Consider the following 19,343-nt stretch of genomic DNA (forward strand, 5'->3'; position numbering starts at 1 on the left):
TTTCAACTGGAATTCTGACTCCTTGTCTACTCTACAAGTCCAAGAAATGCTCCTAGAATCTGTGGTACCAGATGAGTGCAGTGCAAACATTTGCCATAGGGGAATCATAAGAAGCAGGATATGAAAGTTGCATTGTGGCTTTGAGTGGCATGCATATCTCAATCTTTGCTCACTCTTCAGATCCAAAGAATCCACACAAAACATTCCGACTCCATGATTCTGCAAGGATTAATAGGCATCCAAGGGTGGTTGTTATTTTTTAATTTTTTTATTGATGTTGCTACAGCTGGAAATTGATCTGGCTTCCAGGAAGAGATCTAGTTCTTCCAGTGCTGCTTCTGTCTCTGCCTCAACATCGCAGCAGGATCTATAAAGAAAAGTAACATTTGCTGTTACTGCCACCAAACAGTGGTACACTGCTTCCCTTGATATTTTCCAATAACGTATTGCATTTCTCACCCGCCCCTGACATTTTTCCTGTTTAAGTTCTCCCCCCTTGAATCTTTCAGTTTTGTCCAAATTGCTTCTAGGAAATTTTTCAGATCAACCGCATAAATAGACTTTCATGGTAAAGCCCATCCTGTTAACATTCCCAGGTGCCTACCAGAAGGAGGAAAATTCCATTCTTTCTGCATGAAAGGAGATTTGTGGGACCACACTGGCATCTAGTGGGCAGAGAGTATAAAAACTGAATTGACTTAATCACTCTGTCATTCTATGCAGGGAATTCGATAAGGCTGTATTGCAGATCTGTATTGTGTGCGATAAGATCTGTATTGCTGACTTTTGTGTGCGCTTCAAGCCATAGCAGGAATCACCATGTTGGACCGGATGCCACTGCTACAGAACTACTACCAGTTGGCTTGTCAAGGAACAGATATACTGTATTGCAGACAAACAAGCCATAGGCTCACATACCAGGCAGTGCACTGCCCTTTGAAGGCTGCTGCATGCACACAAAGCTGTGTGCAGTCATTGCTATGCCCCTGCCACCCTTGGGAATCATGGCAGTAGCGATTGTACACAGGCACCGCAGCGATTGCATACAGCTTCATGTGCCCGCAATGCCCCCATCTCTGCTAACAGCAGGGGTGGGCTCTCACCTCTGCAGAACCCAAAGGAAAGAGTTGTGGTCAGGGGCGTAACTATAATAGGGCAAGGGAAGACAGTTGTCTGGGGGCCCACTGCCTTGGGGGGTCCCCCAGAGGCAAGTCACATGACTGACTCCCCCGGCTGTGCACCCGCCCGGGCTTCCTTCAGTTGTATTCATCCTCCAAAATTTATGTGAGTGTTAAAACCTGGAGCTACCAGAACAGCATGTCTCTCTCTAGTAAAATTAAATGCCTTGCATCGTCCACAATTTACAAAAACTTTAAAAAAATAATTTAGGATGATGTTCTATTGTGGCACATAGGATATATATATAAAGTTTTACTATGCTTTTTGTTACCACTATTCAGCCTCATTTGAGATTTCTTTACTTCATGAGCTGAACTTCAGTGAGGGCGGGGGACATTTTAAAATCTTGTCTCTGGGCCCACTACAGCCTTGCTATGCCCCTGGTTGTGGTATGAAGGACAAGACAGTGGAACTGAATATGAGGAATATTAATAGTTTAATGAAATAGATATTATGTACAGAGAGACAAGTGCAGACTGCTTTTCAGTGCTCTTGCTGCTGGCTGTGTTTTTAGCTCTGCCTCTACTCCAGGACTGGAATACAAGTAACTAAAGCATCATTCAAAAGCTGGCCTGGATCAAGGAATTGATTGACCAAAAACACACACACCACAATCTCATCCGAATGTTGCATGAGGATCTTTCTTTGAAGGGCAGTTGTGATGCATGGTGTGGGAACCAATGGCTTTTTCAGCCACAAGATGGTAGGCAACCTCAATGGAGACCAGCTGAGTACAGAATGGGCACTGTCACTGCTGCTTGTGGTGATCTTCCTGTAGGTTGCACTTGCAGTCTGTAGGGCAGAGAAAGTGAAGAATGTGCCTGAGGGCTGCCTGTGGAGAGTCTAAGGAGACACATGGACAGTAATGAGCAATGGTCAGAAATTGTTGCTGTCACTGAAGCCATGAGAAAAGTAAGTAAGGAGGGAAGGGGCTTAGAGAGGGAGGAGAGAGGTGTTGGTGTTAGACAACAGGAAGGGCATTTTTCTATGTTGACCAGTCTGCTTGACAATGGTTTTAGGGAAAACAAGGCTTTGGGGCCTATGATGGCAAAATCATACTTTCTCTGCCATCTCTACTGTGATCTGTTTTTCAGACAGTTTCAAACAGTTTCCAAATGTCAAAGGGTGCTCTTTCGGGGATGCACCGGAGGGCATGACCAAGCGCATCTTGGCAACTTTCCCAGTTTAGCCTGCCTTCTACTTCAAAGGCGATTTGAAGGGATGTGGCATTCTGACAGGATGAGCATAAACCACAGAAAGTTCTATATGATGCAGTTGTGATATAGGTAGTTTCATTTAAAAAAACCCCTAGATACTTTTTGCAGGTATCGATTGTGCAAATTCCACGCACAATATGATTGACCAATTGATTTATAGGCCACAGAGGGATGACAAATTAGGTGATAGGTTATCGGTGGTCTGGATTCTTCTAACCAATCATGATTAAGACGAACAAGGGGACAAAATTGGGGGGATGATGTCAAAACATTTGCAGCAACACATGCAGTTGTGATATGGGTAGTTTCATTAAAAACCCCTAGATACTTTTTGCAGGTATCGATTGCGCAAATTCTACGCACAATATGATTGACCAATTGATTTATAGGCCACAGCGGGGTGACAAATTAGGTGATAGGTTATCGGTGGTCTGGATTCTTCTAACCAATCATGATTAAGACGAACAAGGGGACAAAATTGGGGGGATGATGTCAAAACAGGATAGAAGACAGGAGGGGCAACCACAGAGGAGACAAGAAAGAGAGAAAGTGTGAAGACAGATAGCTTTCGAATCTTGACAGCCAAATTTCTGATTGATGCCTAGAACATGTTGCCTGAACCCTGAAATTGTTTCTTAGTGCTGTCTGCGGAAGGTTGTCAAGATTTGGGTGAGAATCACTTGTCTGTGTGTTTTCATGTGTCTTGGAGGAGGAGAACAAGCCAAGCAAAAGGCAAAGGACCTAGACTTCTGGATGCTCTTTTCCCCTTTTGGGAGTAGGGAATTCTGATGCCCCAATTTCTTACATTGGCAATTTCCAGGGGGTTGTATGGGAGATTCGATTGGATTGCTGCACTCACACTCATTAGGAGTGTGACATCAGTTGCTTTATGAGTATTGCATCCTTCACTGGCTACCACTTTGCTTCTGGGGCAGATTCAAAGTGCGGTTTTGACCTTTAAAACCCTATATGGCTGGGGTATCCATCAGACCGCATCCACCCATGTGAATCTGACAGGGCCTTTCATTCTGCACTAAAGGCCCTGCTTTGAGGACCCTTCTTTTTAGAGATACTTTTTAGGGTTTCTCTTTGTGGTTTGTATCTGAGTTGCACAACATTTAAGCAAGTACATGAAAACATAAACCAAAACATAGGGGATATTACAAGATCTGTACAGACTCAGGAATGGAGGTGAAAACAAACCATTTTCAACAACGGGGAGAAGCAGTTCATTCTTTCCTGCTTCATTTTTTAACTAGACTGGGGGGGATTTGGCCCTCACTGCTTTTTACGTACTCTACTCAGAGTGCTTGATCAGTGTGTGTGGGGGGGTATCTGTATGTGAGATATATAGATATATAGATATAGATATACACACACACACACACACACGCTGGCCAACGGCTGTAATAAAATTGATGATGATGATGATGATGATGATGATGATGATGATGATATATACTAGCCGACCCCGCACAGAGCATCTGTGCGCTCTTTGGGGCTGGCAGTTACCACCTCTCCCCCCCTTCTGCCCCAGTTTCTGCTTCCAGGCCCAGCCACCTCTCCTCCCCACTGCCGCTTCTGCCTCCCCCCGACTTTCTTTTCCTCCTCCTGGGTCTTGCCTCGGTGGCCGAGCCGGGCACACCACCTCTGGCCTCCACAGCCGGGCTGCTGCCGTGGCAACCAATCCTCCTGGGTGCGCCTCAGCCAATCAGGCGCATCTGCCACCCAACCAATCAGCTGGGCTCTGGGACGCACATTCCAAGGCACACCCAAGAGAATACACACACACACACACAGTTACCTATGGCTTGCTTCTGTTTTTGTTTAGGATGAAGGGGAACATTAAAGTGAAATACACTGGGTTCCAGGGGTATAACTGTAATGGAACGGATGGGTTCAAAGAAACCTGGCCTCCAAGCTCCTGAGGGCACCCCAGCTCCATCCCTCCCTATTTTCTTCATTATTTCCCTCACTCTGAGGGGCTGGTAGGGAGAGGGTTGAACATGGGCCCCCTCTTCACTGCTGGGTTCCTCCACATGGGGGGCACAGTTCGTTCCCCCCTGAAATACATTTTGCCCTTCTGTGCCCCCCCTTTTAATTTCTTGTGCCACCACAGGCCACATTACGAATACCTCTCTGGTAACATAAAACCAGAATAGATTCTTAAAAAAAAAAAAAAAAGATAAACCAGAGAGGGTTTATTAGAATATACAGAATATACAGAGGATTTAAAACACCACAAGATTCTTATTGATTTTAATAGTGAGAGCCAAAAAACTATGAAGTGGAAGGCTATTTAAGGTTCTTGATTTGATGATTGGTTAAAAATAATTCTAGACACATTGTGTTTAAAAATTTGCTCATCTGGATCGATTCTGTGAAGCTTAGAATTATCTTTTAGTATATCGGAATAGCCATAATCAGAACATTCCTGGGAACATACTGATATTTTGAAAATGATAGCTATCTTTAAAGATTCGTGTTTCAAAAATTTTCTAATGAATGGAACCATGTCATATATAATTCACACACACACACACACACACACACACACACACACACACACACACACTTCACAGTAATTCATGAAACTTACCAAAATAGAAATTTACCAAGAAAGACATTAAGAGGTACTATTAGAACAACAAAGGCAGCAGCCTGCCTTAAATGAAAATCAGTAGCCAGGGTGTTTTTCACACTGGGCTTTAAAAGTCCTTTAGCTCACATCTCCTCTAGAATGGAGGGTGTGCGTTCACATATCGGGCAGATTTACCCCAAAGTCCCTGCAAACTGTCAGGGAGCACTGCACACATAATTCAGGTTTTTCACTGCGCATTAGAGTGTAGTCCAGTTTATACGGAGTAAAAAAAATAATCCATTTTTTGTATCACTTTTTTGGGACAACTTTGAGTTCTCAGTAATGCCTCCTAGTAAACTTGCGGTAAAGCCTGCTGTGTGAAGACCACCCTGGGAAAACTTTCCAATACAAACCTGTCTTCATCTGCCCAGAGGAATTCACAGACACAGCTATGTGCTGCTGCCTGTGATGCCATCCACTGCTCCAGTCTGATTTTCTTATACTCTTTATATAGCGATAATCAGATGCTGATTTATTCTGCAAACCTTGTACCATCAAATAAATGGACGTGATTATTTATTTTTAAAATCCATATTTCTGTCCATAGCATGTGTGTTTCATCTTGTACCTGCTTTAAAGGGTATGGGTCCTATTTACAGTACTAACTTTGTCCTCATTAGTCCAATTTGGATATGCCATACATCAAATTGAGGTAATGAATTGGCTAATAAGTCTGTAATAGGCTTGAAATCTCCATCTCCAGTGGTTAAAATGGCAGTGCAGTCTGAAGCCATATTTTTCTCATTGTTTCTGGAGTTGGTTGTGTTCATCATTTGAGTTTTTCTAGCAAATCACTTCTAGCAAAGACAGAGTTCCATTGCCACGTCGTATTTTGTCGAACAGCCCCTTGTTTTCATTTTGGTGAGTAGTATGTCCACATTGATACATCATTTTCTGAGCTGTCATAATCTTTTCTGAAAGGAGCCCAAACCATGCCAAAGGGTTATGATTTATGACCTTGAAAATAACCTTCATGTTCATTTTTTTAGAACTGCATCCATCCATATCTTCTTGGTCACCCCGTGTATGATAGATCTAGAATGGATGCGTGCATTTAACATGCTAACTACCAGTGCCAGATTTGGGCACAAGCTAAGTAAAGCACAGCTTAAGGCCTCACATCATGAGGGACCTCTGCATAAAAAAGACAGACTAAATTTCACGTTTTACATAATGAATCTGTTCTCATGAGCAGCCTAGCCCAGACTAGGGCAGCCTGGGCCAGGCTGTTCATGTGGAGCGCCGGGATCCATGCAGATTCCAGCACTCCCACCCAACCTAACCCCACTCCTAGGCCCGGCTCTTAACCAAGGTTAAGGGAGCAAGTGCTCCCAGCTGCTGGGCTTGTGTGTCTCCTTGTGCTCCACACAGAGATGGGCTCCTAGAGTGCCTGTCTGATGAGGGAATCCCCCAAGAAACTGTGCTCACCGTGGTGCCTTGTGGGATAGCAGGGGGCTAGGAAAATTGATCATCTGGGTGAAGGTCGGTTGATTCCTGCCTTCCCCCCTTCCCGCCTGCCTGCCAGGTCATGTGAATAGCCCCAATCTATTTTCATTATGTATTTATTTGATTTATATACCACCCTTCCAAAATGGCTCAGGGTGGTTAATGCTCTTCCTAATACAAATAGGCTTATTGCAATATAACTGCTTTTGTTAGATGATTCGTTTTTCATTGCATATTTGTCCAGTAAAAATAAAGCTTTATTATTTCTATTCTCATTATCCTTTTTGTTAGAATAATAATATTTTATTTGTAATGCTGCGGGGCCTTTTAAGCTTGACATAGCTTAGGGCCTCAGCATGCCATAAGCTGGCCCTGCCAGTATGACTGAAAAGGGGGACTATTGTCCCCTATGGAACTGAGCTTACATATTGAGTTCTTATTATAAAATAGCTGCAACTCAAATACCACAAGCGACATTTACTATCTGGATAGGTACACTAACAAGTCTCCCCAAAAGGCAAAACAGGGATGGTGATTTACCAGGGTGTAGAATGGCTGGACTGTTTCATTGTCAATGCACTTTCAGAACTACATAAGCAGTACAAAGTTTGCTGGAAGGTTAAACTTTAAACTCTTATCTTCCCTTCCTCCCAAAGCTGCCCCCTAACACAAACTGGCCATCCTCTTGAAGAGTTCATTATGCATTCATTTCGGAATTCACTCTGAAGCAAACTCTTTCCGTCGGTGCTCCCCAATCTTCAGTGCTCAAAGTAAGTTAACTTTGTGGAGTGGGGCAGTGGAAGGGGGTAAGGGCTGTTGTTGAAAAACCCATGGCCTGCTGGACACACCCATATAGAGTTGATTGATTGATTCATTAATTCATTCATTAAGTGCCGTCAAGTTGGTGTCAACTCTTACTGACCAGATAGATAGATTCTCCCCAGGATGATCTGTCTTCAATTTGGCCTTTAAGGTCTCTCAGTGATGCATTCATTGCAGTTGTAATCGAGTCCATCCACCTTGCCACTGGTCATCCTCTTCTTCTCTTTCCTTCAACTTTCCCCAGCATTATGGACTTCTCAAGGGAGCTGTGTTTTCACATAATGTGTGATAGTTTGAGCCTTGTAATTTGTGCCTCAAGGGAAAATTCTGGATTGATTTGTTCTGTGATTCATTTGTTTGTTTCCCTGGCTGTCCATGATATCTTCAAAAGTCTTCTCCAGCACCAAAGTTCAAAAGCATCAATACTTATTCTGTCTTGCTTCTTCAAAGTCCAGCTTTTGCATCCATAGAGTGTCATGGGGAAAACCATTGTCCGACTGATTCTAATCTTTGTAGGTCACGACATCGGCATCTAAATATCCTTTCCAAGGCCTTCATTAACCCTACCAAGTGCTAGTCTGAGACATATTTCTTGACTGCTGGATCCTTTACTGTTGATAGTTGATCTTAAAAGGCAGAAGCTGTCCACCACTTCAATGTCTTAATTATCAGTTCTGAGGCTGGTTGCTGTACCTGCTGTCATTAGTTTAGTATTCTTGACATTTAGTCGTAGTCCCATTTTTTCACTGTGCTTCTTGACTTTCATTACTAGAGCTTGCAGATCATCCACATTCTCAGCTATCAGAGTGGTGTCGTCAGCATAGCACAGGTTATTGATGTTTCTTCTTCCAACTTTAAAAGCACACTCATCTTCTTCCAGTCCAGCTTCTCTTAGTATATGTTCAGCATATAAAATAAAGGTAAAGTGTGCCATCAAGTCAGTTTTGACTCCTGGCAACCAAAGAGCCCTGTGGTTGTCTTTGATAGAATACAGGAGGGGTTTACAATTGCCTCCTCCTGCACAGTATGAGATTATGCCTTTCAGCATCTTCCTGTATCACTGCTGCCCAATATAGTACCAGCAGGGATTTGAACTGGCAACCTTCTACTTGTTAATCAAGCATTTCCCTACTGCGCCATTAGGTGGCATAGAATTTGAATAAATAAGGAGAAAGTATACAGTCTTGTCTTACTCCTTTGCCATTCTGGAACCATATAGAATACTGCACTTGATTTCATTGCCTAATATCTTTGCATAGGTGGTAGATGAGAAAAAATCTATCACCTTAAAAAGGTGGTAGATGAGAATCATTTTGAAATTACTGATTGATTACTGAAGTTAGAGTACTTGTTCGAACCCAGGTCTTCTACACATGTTCACTCTTGTTTGTGTCTGTTGCTTGGAACACCACCAACATGTTCAGGCGCCTATATTTGGCAGCTGGGGGGATTACTTAAGATGCTACAGAGAGCCCTTTAGCTACTGCGGTTAATTAATTTCTAGCCCTCTTCAGGTGTTCTAAAAAAAAAAAGGATGCTGTACCTCTGTATCATGTCTGGAGATTACACTCGCAAACCCTACCACAGTGCTGATATGCTGAGAAGCCTCTTGCCACTCTGGCGTCCATACATATGTTATGGCATTTGTCTGAAGAAGCAAATACTGTATACAAGATGGCTCTTGTTTGCATTAGCAGAAGGTTGGAGCATCCCAGAAACAAGGTGGCTGTTCTCATGCGCATGCAAAACTGGGCTAAGGAAGCCCAGCGCGATTTCGCCTGTGTGTGAGAACTGTCGGGAGCTGCTCAGCAAACAGCAGCAGCACAGCAGCAAAACCGCTTAGGGAGCCGTCCTTCACAACATTTCTTCAATCATCTGCCAGCCCCGGCCGCTTGCAGCCAGGGCTGGGTGACTGAAGGGCTCCCTGCTGGCACCAGGGGAATCCCCATAATGCACTGCACACTCCCAGCCCCCAAACCTCCCTGCAGCCGGCAGCAGCAAAGGATCGCCTGGGTGCATAACCTGCACACCCAGCAAAGAGGAACAGATTGTCGGGGGGGGCGGTTTAAGCTTTTAAAGGCTTCCTCCTACTGGCCCTTCAAGCCCTTTTTCATGATGGTGAGAAAGGGCTCAGTGTCTCTGTCACTTACGGCGTGTGCCTCTTCAGACAAAGCTGTCAGTGTGGCTGTTTTACAACGCTGTCAGTGTGGCGTGAGCTTTCTCAGTATATCACTACCAGGGAAGAACTTCCAAGCAGGCTCTCAGGACACTGTACACAAATGCAGCTCCCCTTTTTCTAGAAGAAGGCTTCGACTAGTCAGGGAAGAAGCGGGCAGCTGTCTGCCCGGCAGCGTGAGCCCAGAATTACCAGCACTAAGGCCACAAGCATAGATAATTATTCTGGATCAGGTCTGGTCAGTGAAGTGCTTCCTTAGGATACCCCATGGACAGAGGCGTAACTATAGGGGGGGCAGGGGGGGGCACGTGCCCCGGGCGCCATCTTTTTGGGTCATGTGGGGGGCGCCGCCATGACCAAAATGTTTAAAAAGAAATTAAAAAATTTTTTAATACACATTTCTCCTGCTCAGTGCAGCAGCGCTGCAGCAGTCAAGGGAGTGCAACGGCGCCCCCTGCACCACGAGCGGCCCCTTCTGCGCCGCCCGTGCCCCCCCATTGCTTTACTGTCGGCCAGTCAGTGGCCTGGCTTGGCGGCGGCGGGCGCCGCGGCGGGTGCCTTTCATGCTGCTCACTGCGCCTGCCCTTGTCTGAGGCTCGCTCGCTCCGTCGCTCGCTTAGTCTGGAACAGCCAGAAAGAGGCCCTCTAGTGGCTTGCCAGCCAGAGGGTCTCTAGTCAGTGACGCACGCGCGACTCAGCCGGTGTGCCGAGTCGCGCTGCGCATGTGTGCAGTGCGTCCGGCCTCCTCTGTTTGCCTGCACGTGGTGGCGCGGTCGCCGTCGCGGAGGAAAGCGTCGTTGCTGGGGCTGGGCCTGCACTGCAGCAGGCGCAGGCAGGACGACGAGGACACACACAGACACCCGGCATGGAAGAAAGGATTCGGCGGCGGGCAGGTGGAAGCAGCAGACCAAGTGTCAGGGTGAGAATGAGTTGCAAAAACTACAGAAGCCACATGTGGAAAAAAAACATATTAAAGAATCAGGCTTTTATTTAGCTGCCCAACTATGGTCTCAGGTGCCTAACAGGTGTTAATGTTTGCATTATACGCTCCTCTCTCCGCCCCAAAAGAAAGAAAAACAATCATAAAGATTCTTTGGCACTCAATCTTAAATGCATGCATGTATATGGAACTGAGAGTCAATTCCCACAGCCTGGGTAGTACAGCAGTGTGAGTTGACTCAAGCAGTGTAACATAGCTGCCTGTGCATTGTTACAAGGTGTTTCAAGAGAGTTTTACCATGAGTTCTGCTTTCTGGCATGCTCATTTTTGCACTGTGAAAGCTTGCCTTGTGATCTTAGTTTACGCTGAAGTGCTCCTATAACAGCTCCATCTCAGGAAAAACCTGCAGTGCTAGCTTTAACAAGTGCCTGTGGTATCCTGCTAAAGACACAAAGTTTGGCAAGAAAAATGGAGGAGGGGGTTATATGCCAGGACCTTTGGAGATTGTCTCTTGCTTGTGGAGAAAAACCTAAGTATAATGTGGTGTGTATCATCATTGCGTCATAATTCTGTTGTTTGAGATACAAGCCAACTCCACAGGGTTGTTGCTTGTGAGGAAAAACCTAAGTATAATGTAGTGTGTATCATCATTGCATCATAATTCTGTTGTTTGAGATACAGGCCAACTCCACAGGGTTGTTGCTTGTGAGGAAAAACCTAAGTATAATATAGTGTGTATCATCATTGCATCATAATTCTGTTGTTTGAGATACAAGCCAACTCCACAGGGTTGTTGCTTGTGAGGAAAAACCTAAGTATGTAGTGCACCACTCTGGGCTACTTGGAGGGAGAGTTCGCATTTTTGGTTATTTATCGCATTTTTGATTATTTATCGCATTTTGAAATTTTTGGTAATTTTTGTATTTTTTTTAATTTTTAAAATAAAAGTTTTCTGAAACATGTGTGTCAGTCAGATGTATGCTGGGGGGTGGGGGTGGGGCGTGGCGGGGGGGGCAATTTCAGTGCTTGCCTCGGGCGCCGTTTCCCCTAGTTACGCCTCTGCCCATGGAGCATACCCCATGGAGATTCTGAAAGAGGAATTTTAAAAAGAAAGCAAGTTTATTTTGTACAAGGCACAATGAAGCTGTTGGAAGTGAAGGACTATACGCTGTCTCTTGTCTCAATGACATAGGAGGATAGTCAGAGGGCTAGAGGGTCAAGACATTGATCATCTCTTCTCTACTGCTCTGACACTATCCCTTTGATATGTAGATTGCTAAGCTCAGGGACTTCCTTCCTTCCTTCCTGCCACTTCATCTTTCTTCTTCTTCCCTACTTTCTACCTTGCAACATGCAAGCTCCTCTCCCCTGCACCATGTGTGCAGAGATGCTGAATGCATCTGCATCTAGCTAGCTAGCTAGATTAGAGATCCTGTCTCTTTACTTTACTATCTAGAATGGAGTTCTATAATAAATGCATCCTTATATTGATTTGAAACTATGAACTGGCTCCAAGTTACTTTACTCTCAGCATACACGCATGCCTAACTAAATTCTGCTGTGTTGTGCCTCTGTGCACTCTGCTATAATGAAAAAGAGTTTCTCCTACCAGAGAGAATTCCCAACAGAAGCAACCGGTTATTTAGCAGTAGTTGTAATATGGCGAGCGAAGAACTCCCGCAGGGGGAGAGTAAAAGAGTGGGGGGTGGGGGGGAGAGAAAGGTCTATGGTGAGGCCTCAGGGCTGCAGCTGTAAAAGTGAAAATGGGGAAATTTCCTGCTAGGAGAGGGGAGTGTGAATTACAACAGCAACGGATATTTATATATCGCTTTTCAACAAAAGTTCCCAAAGCAGTTTACAAAGAGGAATAAAAATCAATAAAGATGGATCCCTGTCCCCAAAGGACTCGCAATCTAAAAAGAAACGTAAGACAGACACCAGCAACAGCCACTGGAGGGATGCTGTGCTGGGGTTGGAGAGGGCCAGTTGCTCTCCCCCTGCTCCATAAAGAGAATCACCACTTTAAAAAGATGCATCTTTGCTCAGTTAGCAGGGGCTAGAAGAGATACATTTGATTCTGCTATCTTGAGAATGCTGCCAAAGAAAGGGATCTCAGTGGTGAAATCAGCGAGCCAGCATGGTCTAGTGGTTAGAGTGCTGGACTAGGACTGGGGAGACCCAAGTTCAAATCCCCATTCAGCCATGTTACTTGCGGGGTGACTCTGGGCCAGTCACTTCTCTCTCAGCCTAACCTACTTCACAGGGTTGTTGTGAAAGAGAAACTCAAGTATGTAGTACACCGCTCTGGGCTCCTTGGAGGAAGAGCGGGATATAACATGTAATAAATAAATAAATAAATAAATAAATAAATAAATAAAATGTGCTTCTTCACCACAGAGGTGACTGTCCAGATGCCAGGTGGACAGTGAGTTGAGGGGGCTGGGGCACAGGGGTGCCACGTTCCAAAAACAGCAAGAAGCTCAGGTGCAGTCCCGGCTTCCCCAAGCTCTCTAGACTCTTGGTAACATGACTTTTCTTGACTTAAAATGGAGTCTTTCCATCAGGTTTTTGGTCTCTGCTGCCATTCTGCTCCAAGCAGAAGTTAAATTCCGAAACAGAGGGGAGTCTGTCTTAGAACAAGAAAAAGACATTTTTTAAACCTTGGAATGGGAGGAGAGGTTACAGCATTATTATTATTTTATTGCAGGGGCATGAAAATGGGCTGCAAGATTAAAGTGTAAAGAACTATGCAAGGAGGGGTTGATTGTATTGTTCATTTCTTCAAGGTCTTTCCAGATGGTTTTTAAAAAATCCTTGCATTTTGAGGGTGCATCCATTCTAGTTTCAATCCTGCACAATATCTTTTCCCCATGTGATAGGTGAAGAATAGAGGGGAAAGAGGGGAAGGATACACACAGACACCAAAAAAATACCACCACCCAAAATACCACCACCCAAAGCAGAGGCAAAGCCTCAGACTGATGCTCAGAAAATGAACACATAGTGCACGGCCACCGTGTTTTCAACTAAACTTCTTCAGGGGCAGACTATTCATGTTCTTCCTTTTTCTGATAACAAAGCAGAAACTTGGAGTGATAGATACTCCATAATGGAGCTGTTTCAACTGTTGCTATCAAAATAAGGCAGAGCAAAGTTTTTCTTTTTGTTTTGCCTCTGAAGTTTATTTTCAAAACATCAGTGGAAAGTAGCCTTGCTGCAGAGGCAGGGGTGGTTGCTATGGAGACTGAGGTGCAAGGCACACAGTTTCACTGTCAAACAGCTCTTAGAGTTAGGAAGCCCTTCCTAATATCTAGCCTACATTGGCTTCCTTTAAAACTGTCAGTTCTAGTTCTGCCCTCAGGAGTAACAGAGAACAAGTCTGCTCCTTCTACATCTTTTAAAAGTGGTGATTCTCTTATATTTAGCAGGGGGAGAGCAACTGGCCCTATCCGTCCCCAGCACAGCATCCCTCCAGTGGCTGTTGCTGGTATCAGCCTTATGTTTCTTTTTAGATTGTGAGCCCTTTGGGAACAGGCAACCATGTTATTTATGTATTATTCATTTTTATATGTAAACCGCTTTGAGAACTTTGGTTGAAGAGAGGTATATAAATATCTGTAGTAGTAGTAGTAGTAGATGAAAGCCCTTCAGATATTTGAGGATGGCTACATCATATCTCCCCGTAGCCTTCTCTTCTCTAGGCTAAACATACCCCTCTCCTTTAACTGGACTTGTTTTCCAGCCCTTTTGCCGTCTTTGTTGACCTCCTCTGAACCTGTTTCAGTTTCTTGGTGTCTTTCTTAAAATGCAGGGCCCAGAACTGGACACAGTCAACCAAGTGAGGTCTGACCCGCACAGAACAGTGTGTGCAGACATACAAATATACAAATCGTGTGGATACTGCACCAGTAGGTACAGCCAGAGGCGCACTGACCCCCGGACCTTGGGGACCCGGTCTGGTCCTCCAAGATCCGGGCAGGGCTCCAAATGGCCGGGGGGGCCCTCAGCAGCAACCCTACCCCCGCCGCACCAAACCTCCGCTTTTTTCCCTTTTAAACTTCTTACCGCGGCCAAGGGGTGGCTGTGGGGGGGGGAGCGGAGCAGTCCTTCTCCCTTCTCCCCCCTGTCTCCTGATGGCAGAGAGACCAGAGGGATGCTGGCCGCGTCCGTTTGGCCCAGCATCTTTAACAAAGTGCAAGGCGTCCCCATTCCCCCCCGCCCAGCCACCCCTTGGTTATGGTAAGAATTTTTTTAAAAAAACCATAGAGGTTGGTGGAGTGGGCCTCCCACAGGAGGTTTGGGGGGGCCTCACATGCAGGGGGGCCCTGTGGCTGGGGTTCCAGGCAGTCCAGGTGCCCAAATTATCTTGGTGCACCCCTAGGTATAGCATCCACTAGAACATACCAGCAAGCTCCACCCTTACATGAACACACACACACAGCACTGTACTCCTGCATAGCATTTGTCTGAGGAGGCACTCTGGGAAAGATTCTCCCCTGGATATGGAATGACAGGGTGCCAGCATTCCAGATCATGGGGAATATCTCTCCCCAACTACAATACTTATAGGCACAATTCAAGGCACCAATAAGTCTTCTCCCCTGTGCCCCGCCCCCACCTTGTGTGCGAGAGTCCATGTGGTTTCCTCTTCTTGGCTGTGTTTTTTTCCCTCCGGTGAGGAGAAAGAAATGGCCTAGCTTTTTATTCAAACCAGTTCCCAGAGTGTTTTGAGGGTGAATCTCTTCTTCACAGGCTTTTATTTTCTCCCACCAGCTCTGCTTCAGGGCTCTAATCAGCGAGTTGTACTTGACACATTTATCCTGTCTCTCTCTTCCCTTACCAGGTTTTCTCCCATTGCTCTGAAATGCCCCTGGTGTGTTTGTCAGAATTTGAAGCTTATGCGAAAAAACATCTTCCCAAGGCCTCCTGGGATTTTATTGCAGCTGGTGCAGATGAATGTTGCACCCGGGATGACAACCTCATGGCATATAAAAGGTAGGCTGGACGACTGGTCTTGAGAGGGCAGAGTATTAGCATTCACATTAGGATGGACATTCATAAAGTACCATGGGTTGGCATATGCAAAGGAAGAGAATTAATCCCTGAACAGAAACACAAGATATGCACAAAAGAGTGGATTAATATGGCAAACATTATTATTCCAAAACATTTTGGCCAACATCCAGCACAGCCCTTCTAGCAATGGAACTAGGGCTGCAGCTATGCAGGAAGCCTTCAGTATCCCTGCACAGTGGACCAGGTGTGTAAGGAGGAGAAATCTTTGTGTCTCTCTCCTCCCTCCCAAAGCCCTTTCTGCTTGTAAATATTGAGGGGTGTGAGGAGAAACATTAAAACCCCACTCAGCAGAATATGCTCTGGGAGTAAAGAGGTTCCGTCCAAGAGATTATCTGGAGACATTAGGTTGAGTTCAAAAAACAAATAAAGATTTATTAAGAAATGAACACATCACTTACTGAGAGAGAGAGAGTCCTTGAACAACATACGCAATCAGGCACTAGCCTTCAACAACAACTGAACAGTTCACTGACTCTTAACTGACCAAGACGGACCGATTAACGTCTCATCATGCCTCTAGTGGCCAGAAGAGGTTACTGCAATGCTAAGAGAAGTGCTTTAGAATTCTCACTTCTAACCATATAAATATGTTCTTGAGGGCTGTGTGACCCTCAGGAAGAGATTTATACAAGTGGAAAGAACTTTGGGAGGGAAGGGGGGAACATGAACATTGTTTTTCCTCCCCGCTCCACACCTGGTCTGTAAGGCAAAGGAGCCTTCAGTGCAGGGATGCTGAAGGCTTCTTGAGGAACTGCAACTTCCCTGCAGTTACCAGAGGTCTGTGCTGTATGCTGGCCATTAAAACCAAACAATAATAAAATATGACTACAACTAAACACAAAAATCTATAACACATTTTTAAAATGATTTGCCAAACACATGGCAAAAAAGCAGTCCCGCAATTCACCCTTGGCTATTGGAACAATGGAGCCGACTTCTGATCACCAACTTCATGGAAAAACAATCTGACTTCTCCCCTAGATATGAAGGTTCAATCCTGAGATCTTCATCAGTGACTAATGAGGGAAGGAAGGAACAGTCAGGCTGCTCCAGTTCAGTGAAGCATAATGTGCTTTTAATCACTGACATGTAATCACACGGGAGAACAGATTGTTATACAGAAGACAAATATGAAGCTGCCTAAAGGGAATCTTTTCACCGGATTTTTTTAGATCTGGCTATGTGTGAATATATCAACATTTATAATGGTACAAGTTCAAGATTTATCCATCAAACCTTTACTAAACTGGAAATACAGTTCCTGTTTCTTTCCATGAGCGGGTTCAAACCTAGAACCACCCCCCCCCATGCCAAAACTGTGCTGTTCCAGTGCATTATGGCTCCACATAGAACCACCCCATCAGTCCTAATCTGCTTTAGGGTTACATTATATTATAATCTTCAGTCGTAAATGTAATTTTCCCTTTTCGTGATGGAGCAGGACAATTGTATGGTTTGTTTCCTTGTTAGTGTTTCTTATCCATGTTTGCAGCTCTTTGATGCCTCTTGTTGCATCAATTAATTTCAAAATTCAAATGTGGGATGTGTTGCATAGCAAGAGATACCAGAGAAAGCTAGTTGTCAGAACAGATGGGTTTCCTTAAGAGGTTCTTTGGCTTTTCATTGGACTTTAACCAGAAAGATATAATTCCCTATGGCCCTCCCGTTGTTGAAGCCAGGGGCAGAGGCACTCTTACTCCTGAACCTGCAGGTGAAAGTCCAGGGCCTTCACACACCCTGGGGGCTCCCATATCCTATTTAGCCTGTCCGGGTAGTATGGTTGTCATGCCACTGGCCTGGCCAAGTGTGACTTCAGCTTTAGAGATAGAGGGGGGAGTGGGGAAAAAATATGTGGGATAGGGATATGTTAAGTTGTGAGTTGAAATCTTTCTGCTAATGCATATTTGCATAAATATAAAAGGTAAAGTGTGCTGTCAACTCGATTTAGACTCCTGGCACCCACAGAGCCCTGCGGTTTTCTTTTGGTAGAATACAGGAGGGGTTTACCATTGCCATCTCTCGCTCACTATGAGATAATGCCTTTCAGCATCTTCCTATATCGCTGCTGCCTGATATAGGTGTTTCCCATAGGCTGGGAAGCATACCAGTGGGGATTCGAACCAGCAACCTTCTGCTTGTTAGTCAAGCGTTTCCCCGCTGTGCCACTTACCTGCTTTATATTCTTGTAAGTTCATTTGCTGTTTGTGCCCTCAAGCATCTATGTGTTAAAAACTATGTGCCTGTAGGGGGATGATGCTTAACTTGCAGCAGCATGAGGTGGGGGGTGAGGTGGCTCCAAAGGTCTTTAGGTCCAGGCTCCAAAATTCCCTAGGTGCACCTCTGGCCAGTAGTGTAGCTATAATTGAACAAGGGGGTGGGGGACCAATGTCCCTGGGCCAGGGGTCCTCCAACTGGACAAGAGCTTGGTCTTCACTCTCCCACCCTCAGAAGAAGAAAAAGTTAGGGGGCAAGGGCAGGGGCCCATCTTCACATTTTGCCCCAGGGCCAATTCCAACCCTGCGACACCCCTGGTGGCAGCCATCTGCTTCTTTCCACAGAATCCATTTACGACCGCGTGTCCTGAGGGACATGTCTGTAATGGACACAAAGACCACAGTCCTTGGCACTGAGATCAGCTTCCCTGTGGGGATTGCTCCCAGCGGTTTCCACAAGTTGGCTTGGCCGGATGGAGAGCGGAGCACAGCTAGAGGTATGCCAGAATATCTTCTTTCCACAGAATCCATTTACGGCCGTGTGTGCTGAGGGACCAAAGGAGAACCTTTCTAATTATAGTGGAAATGACAACCTGCCTCTTGATGGTGTCTGGAATTGTGGGGAAATGAGGGTATAAAACTGATAGTGGGCCATTATAAACGTAGAATGAGATTCCTGGAATGCAAACACATACCACTTCCTTTTGTCAGGGATGAAAATTTCTTAAAATAAGGGTCAAACTAGACACTAGGTAAGAGGGTTTGCTTACAGTTGGAAACACTTCCCAAACACCACCACAAAGAACAGCTGTGGAAGACCCAGTTCTAATCTGGACTGCTACATGCAGAGATATGTCATTTTCCCACTGAAAATTGCCCCCCTCACTGTTGCCAAAGTTGGTATTGCTCTAGAAGCAGTTTTGTATTGCAAATAAGCTTTTGGAGGCAAATATCAGCTTGGCGGGGTGTGTGTGTGTGTGTGTGTGTGTGTGTGTGTGTGTGTGTGTGTGCCATTTTAGACAGGAAAACAATGTGGAGGGAAAACAGTTAACCTCCTCCACCCCTCATGCCACAGTCCCATTTGGGATCTGAGGAGGAGGAGGAGGAGGAGGAGGAGAGGTAGTAGTAGTAGTGATGTGCAGGGGTGTAGTGAAACCCCCGGGGGCCAGGGGACAAAATATATGGAGGTGGGCCATCACCCTAAGCTACACCCCCAGTGCCCTAAGCCATGCCCACTGCATCTGACATCAGATGCAAGGGGTGGGACAACCAACATCTCCCCACTGCCGCTCCTACCTCCTGCTCGGCACCCCTGCTGCCACTGCTGCTTGTCTTGGCCTCTGCTCCAGGATGCGGGGGGTAAGCTGAGTGGGGCAGATCACTCCCAGTGGTGGTGGTGGTGGGCCTCTATGGCCGGCCTGCTCACCTGCGCAGTTTGAATACAGACATTGCATGCCTGTGACGTCATGGGCATCTATAGTCGAAATGTGCAGATGCACAGTTGGCCGGAGAGGCAGGCAAGCCGGAGAGGCCCACCGCTGCCGCTGCCACTGCCACTGCCATAGGGATTGTCCTGCCCCTTTCAGTTCACCCCCACCCCTGGAGGCCAAGATAAGAAGCAGGGCAGGGGCGA

At 45.6% G+C, this 19,343-nt stretch overlaps 1 protein-coding gene and 1 long non-coding RNA gene across 2 annotated transcripts in view; one reads left to right on the forward strand and one right to left on the reverse strand.

The window, feature by feature from the left end:
* Window positions 1-246: 246 nt before the first annotated feature.
* LOC128346502 (uncharacterized) lies at window positions 247-2,018 on the reverse strand. Its single transcript, XR_008316992.1, has 2 exons — window positions 1,789-2,018; window positions 247-367 (listed from the first exon to the last, which is right to left on the reverse strand). It is a non-coding gene; the product is annotated as an uncharacterized LOC128346502 (long non-coding RNA).
* Window positions 2,019-7,198: 5,180 nt separating this feature from the next.
* HAO2 (hydroxyacid oxidase 2) overlaps window positions 7,199-19,343 on the forward strand; it is a 28,280-nt gene continuing 16,135 nt past the window's right edge. The window contains exons 1-3 of the mRNA XM_053289577.1: window positions 7,199-7,253; window positions 15,265-15,416; window positions 18,056-18,207. Coding sequence (XP_053145552.1) covers window positions 15,286-15,416; window positions 18,056-18,207 — 283 coding nt within the window. The 5' untranslated portion in view covers window positions 7,199-7,253; window positions 15,265-15,285. The remainder of the gene's footprint in view (window positions 7,254-15,264; window positions 15,417-18,055; window positions 18,208-19,343) is intronic.

This window comes from Hemicordylus capensis, chromosome 2, assembly GCF_027244095.1.
Source record: "Hemicordylus capensis ecotype Gifberg chromosome 2, rHemCap1.1.pri, whole genome shotgun sequence".
NCBI classification, from domain to species: Eukaryota; Metazoa; Chordata; class Lepidosauria; order Squamata; family Cordylidae; genus Hemicordylus; species Hemicordylus capensis.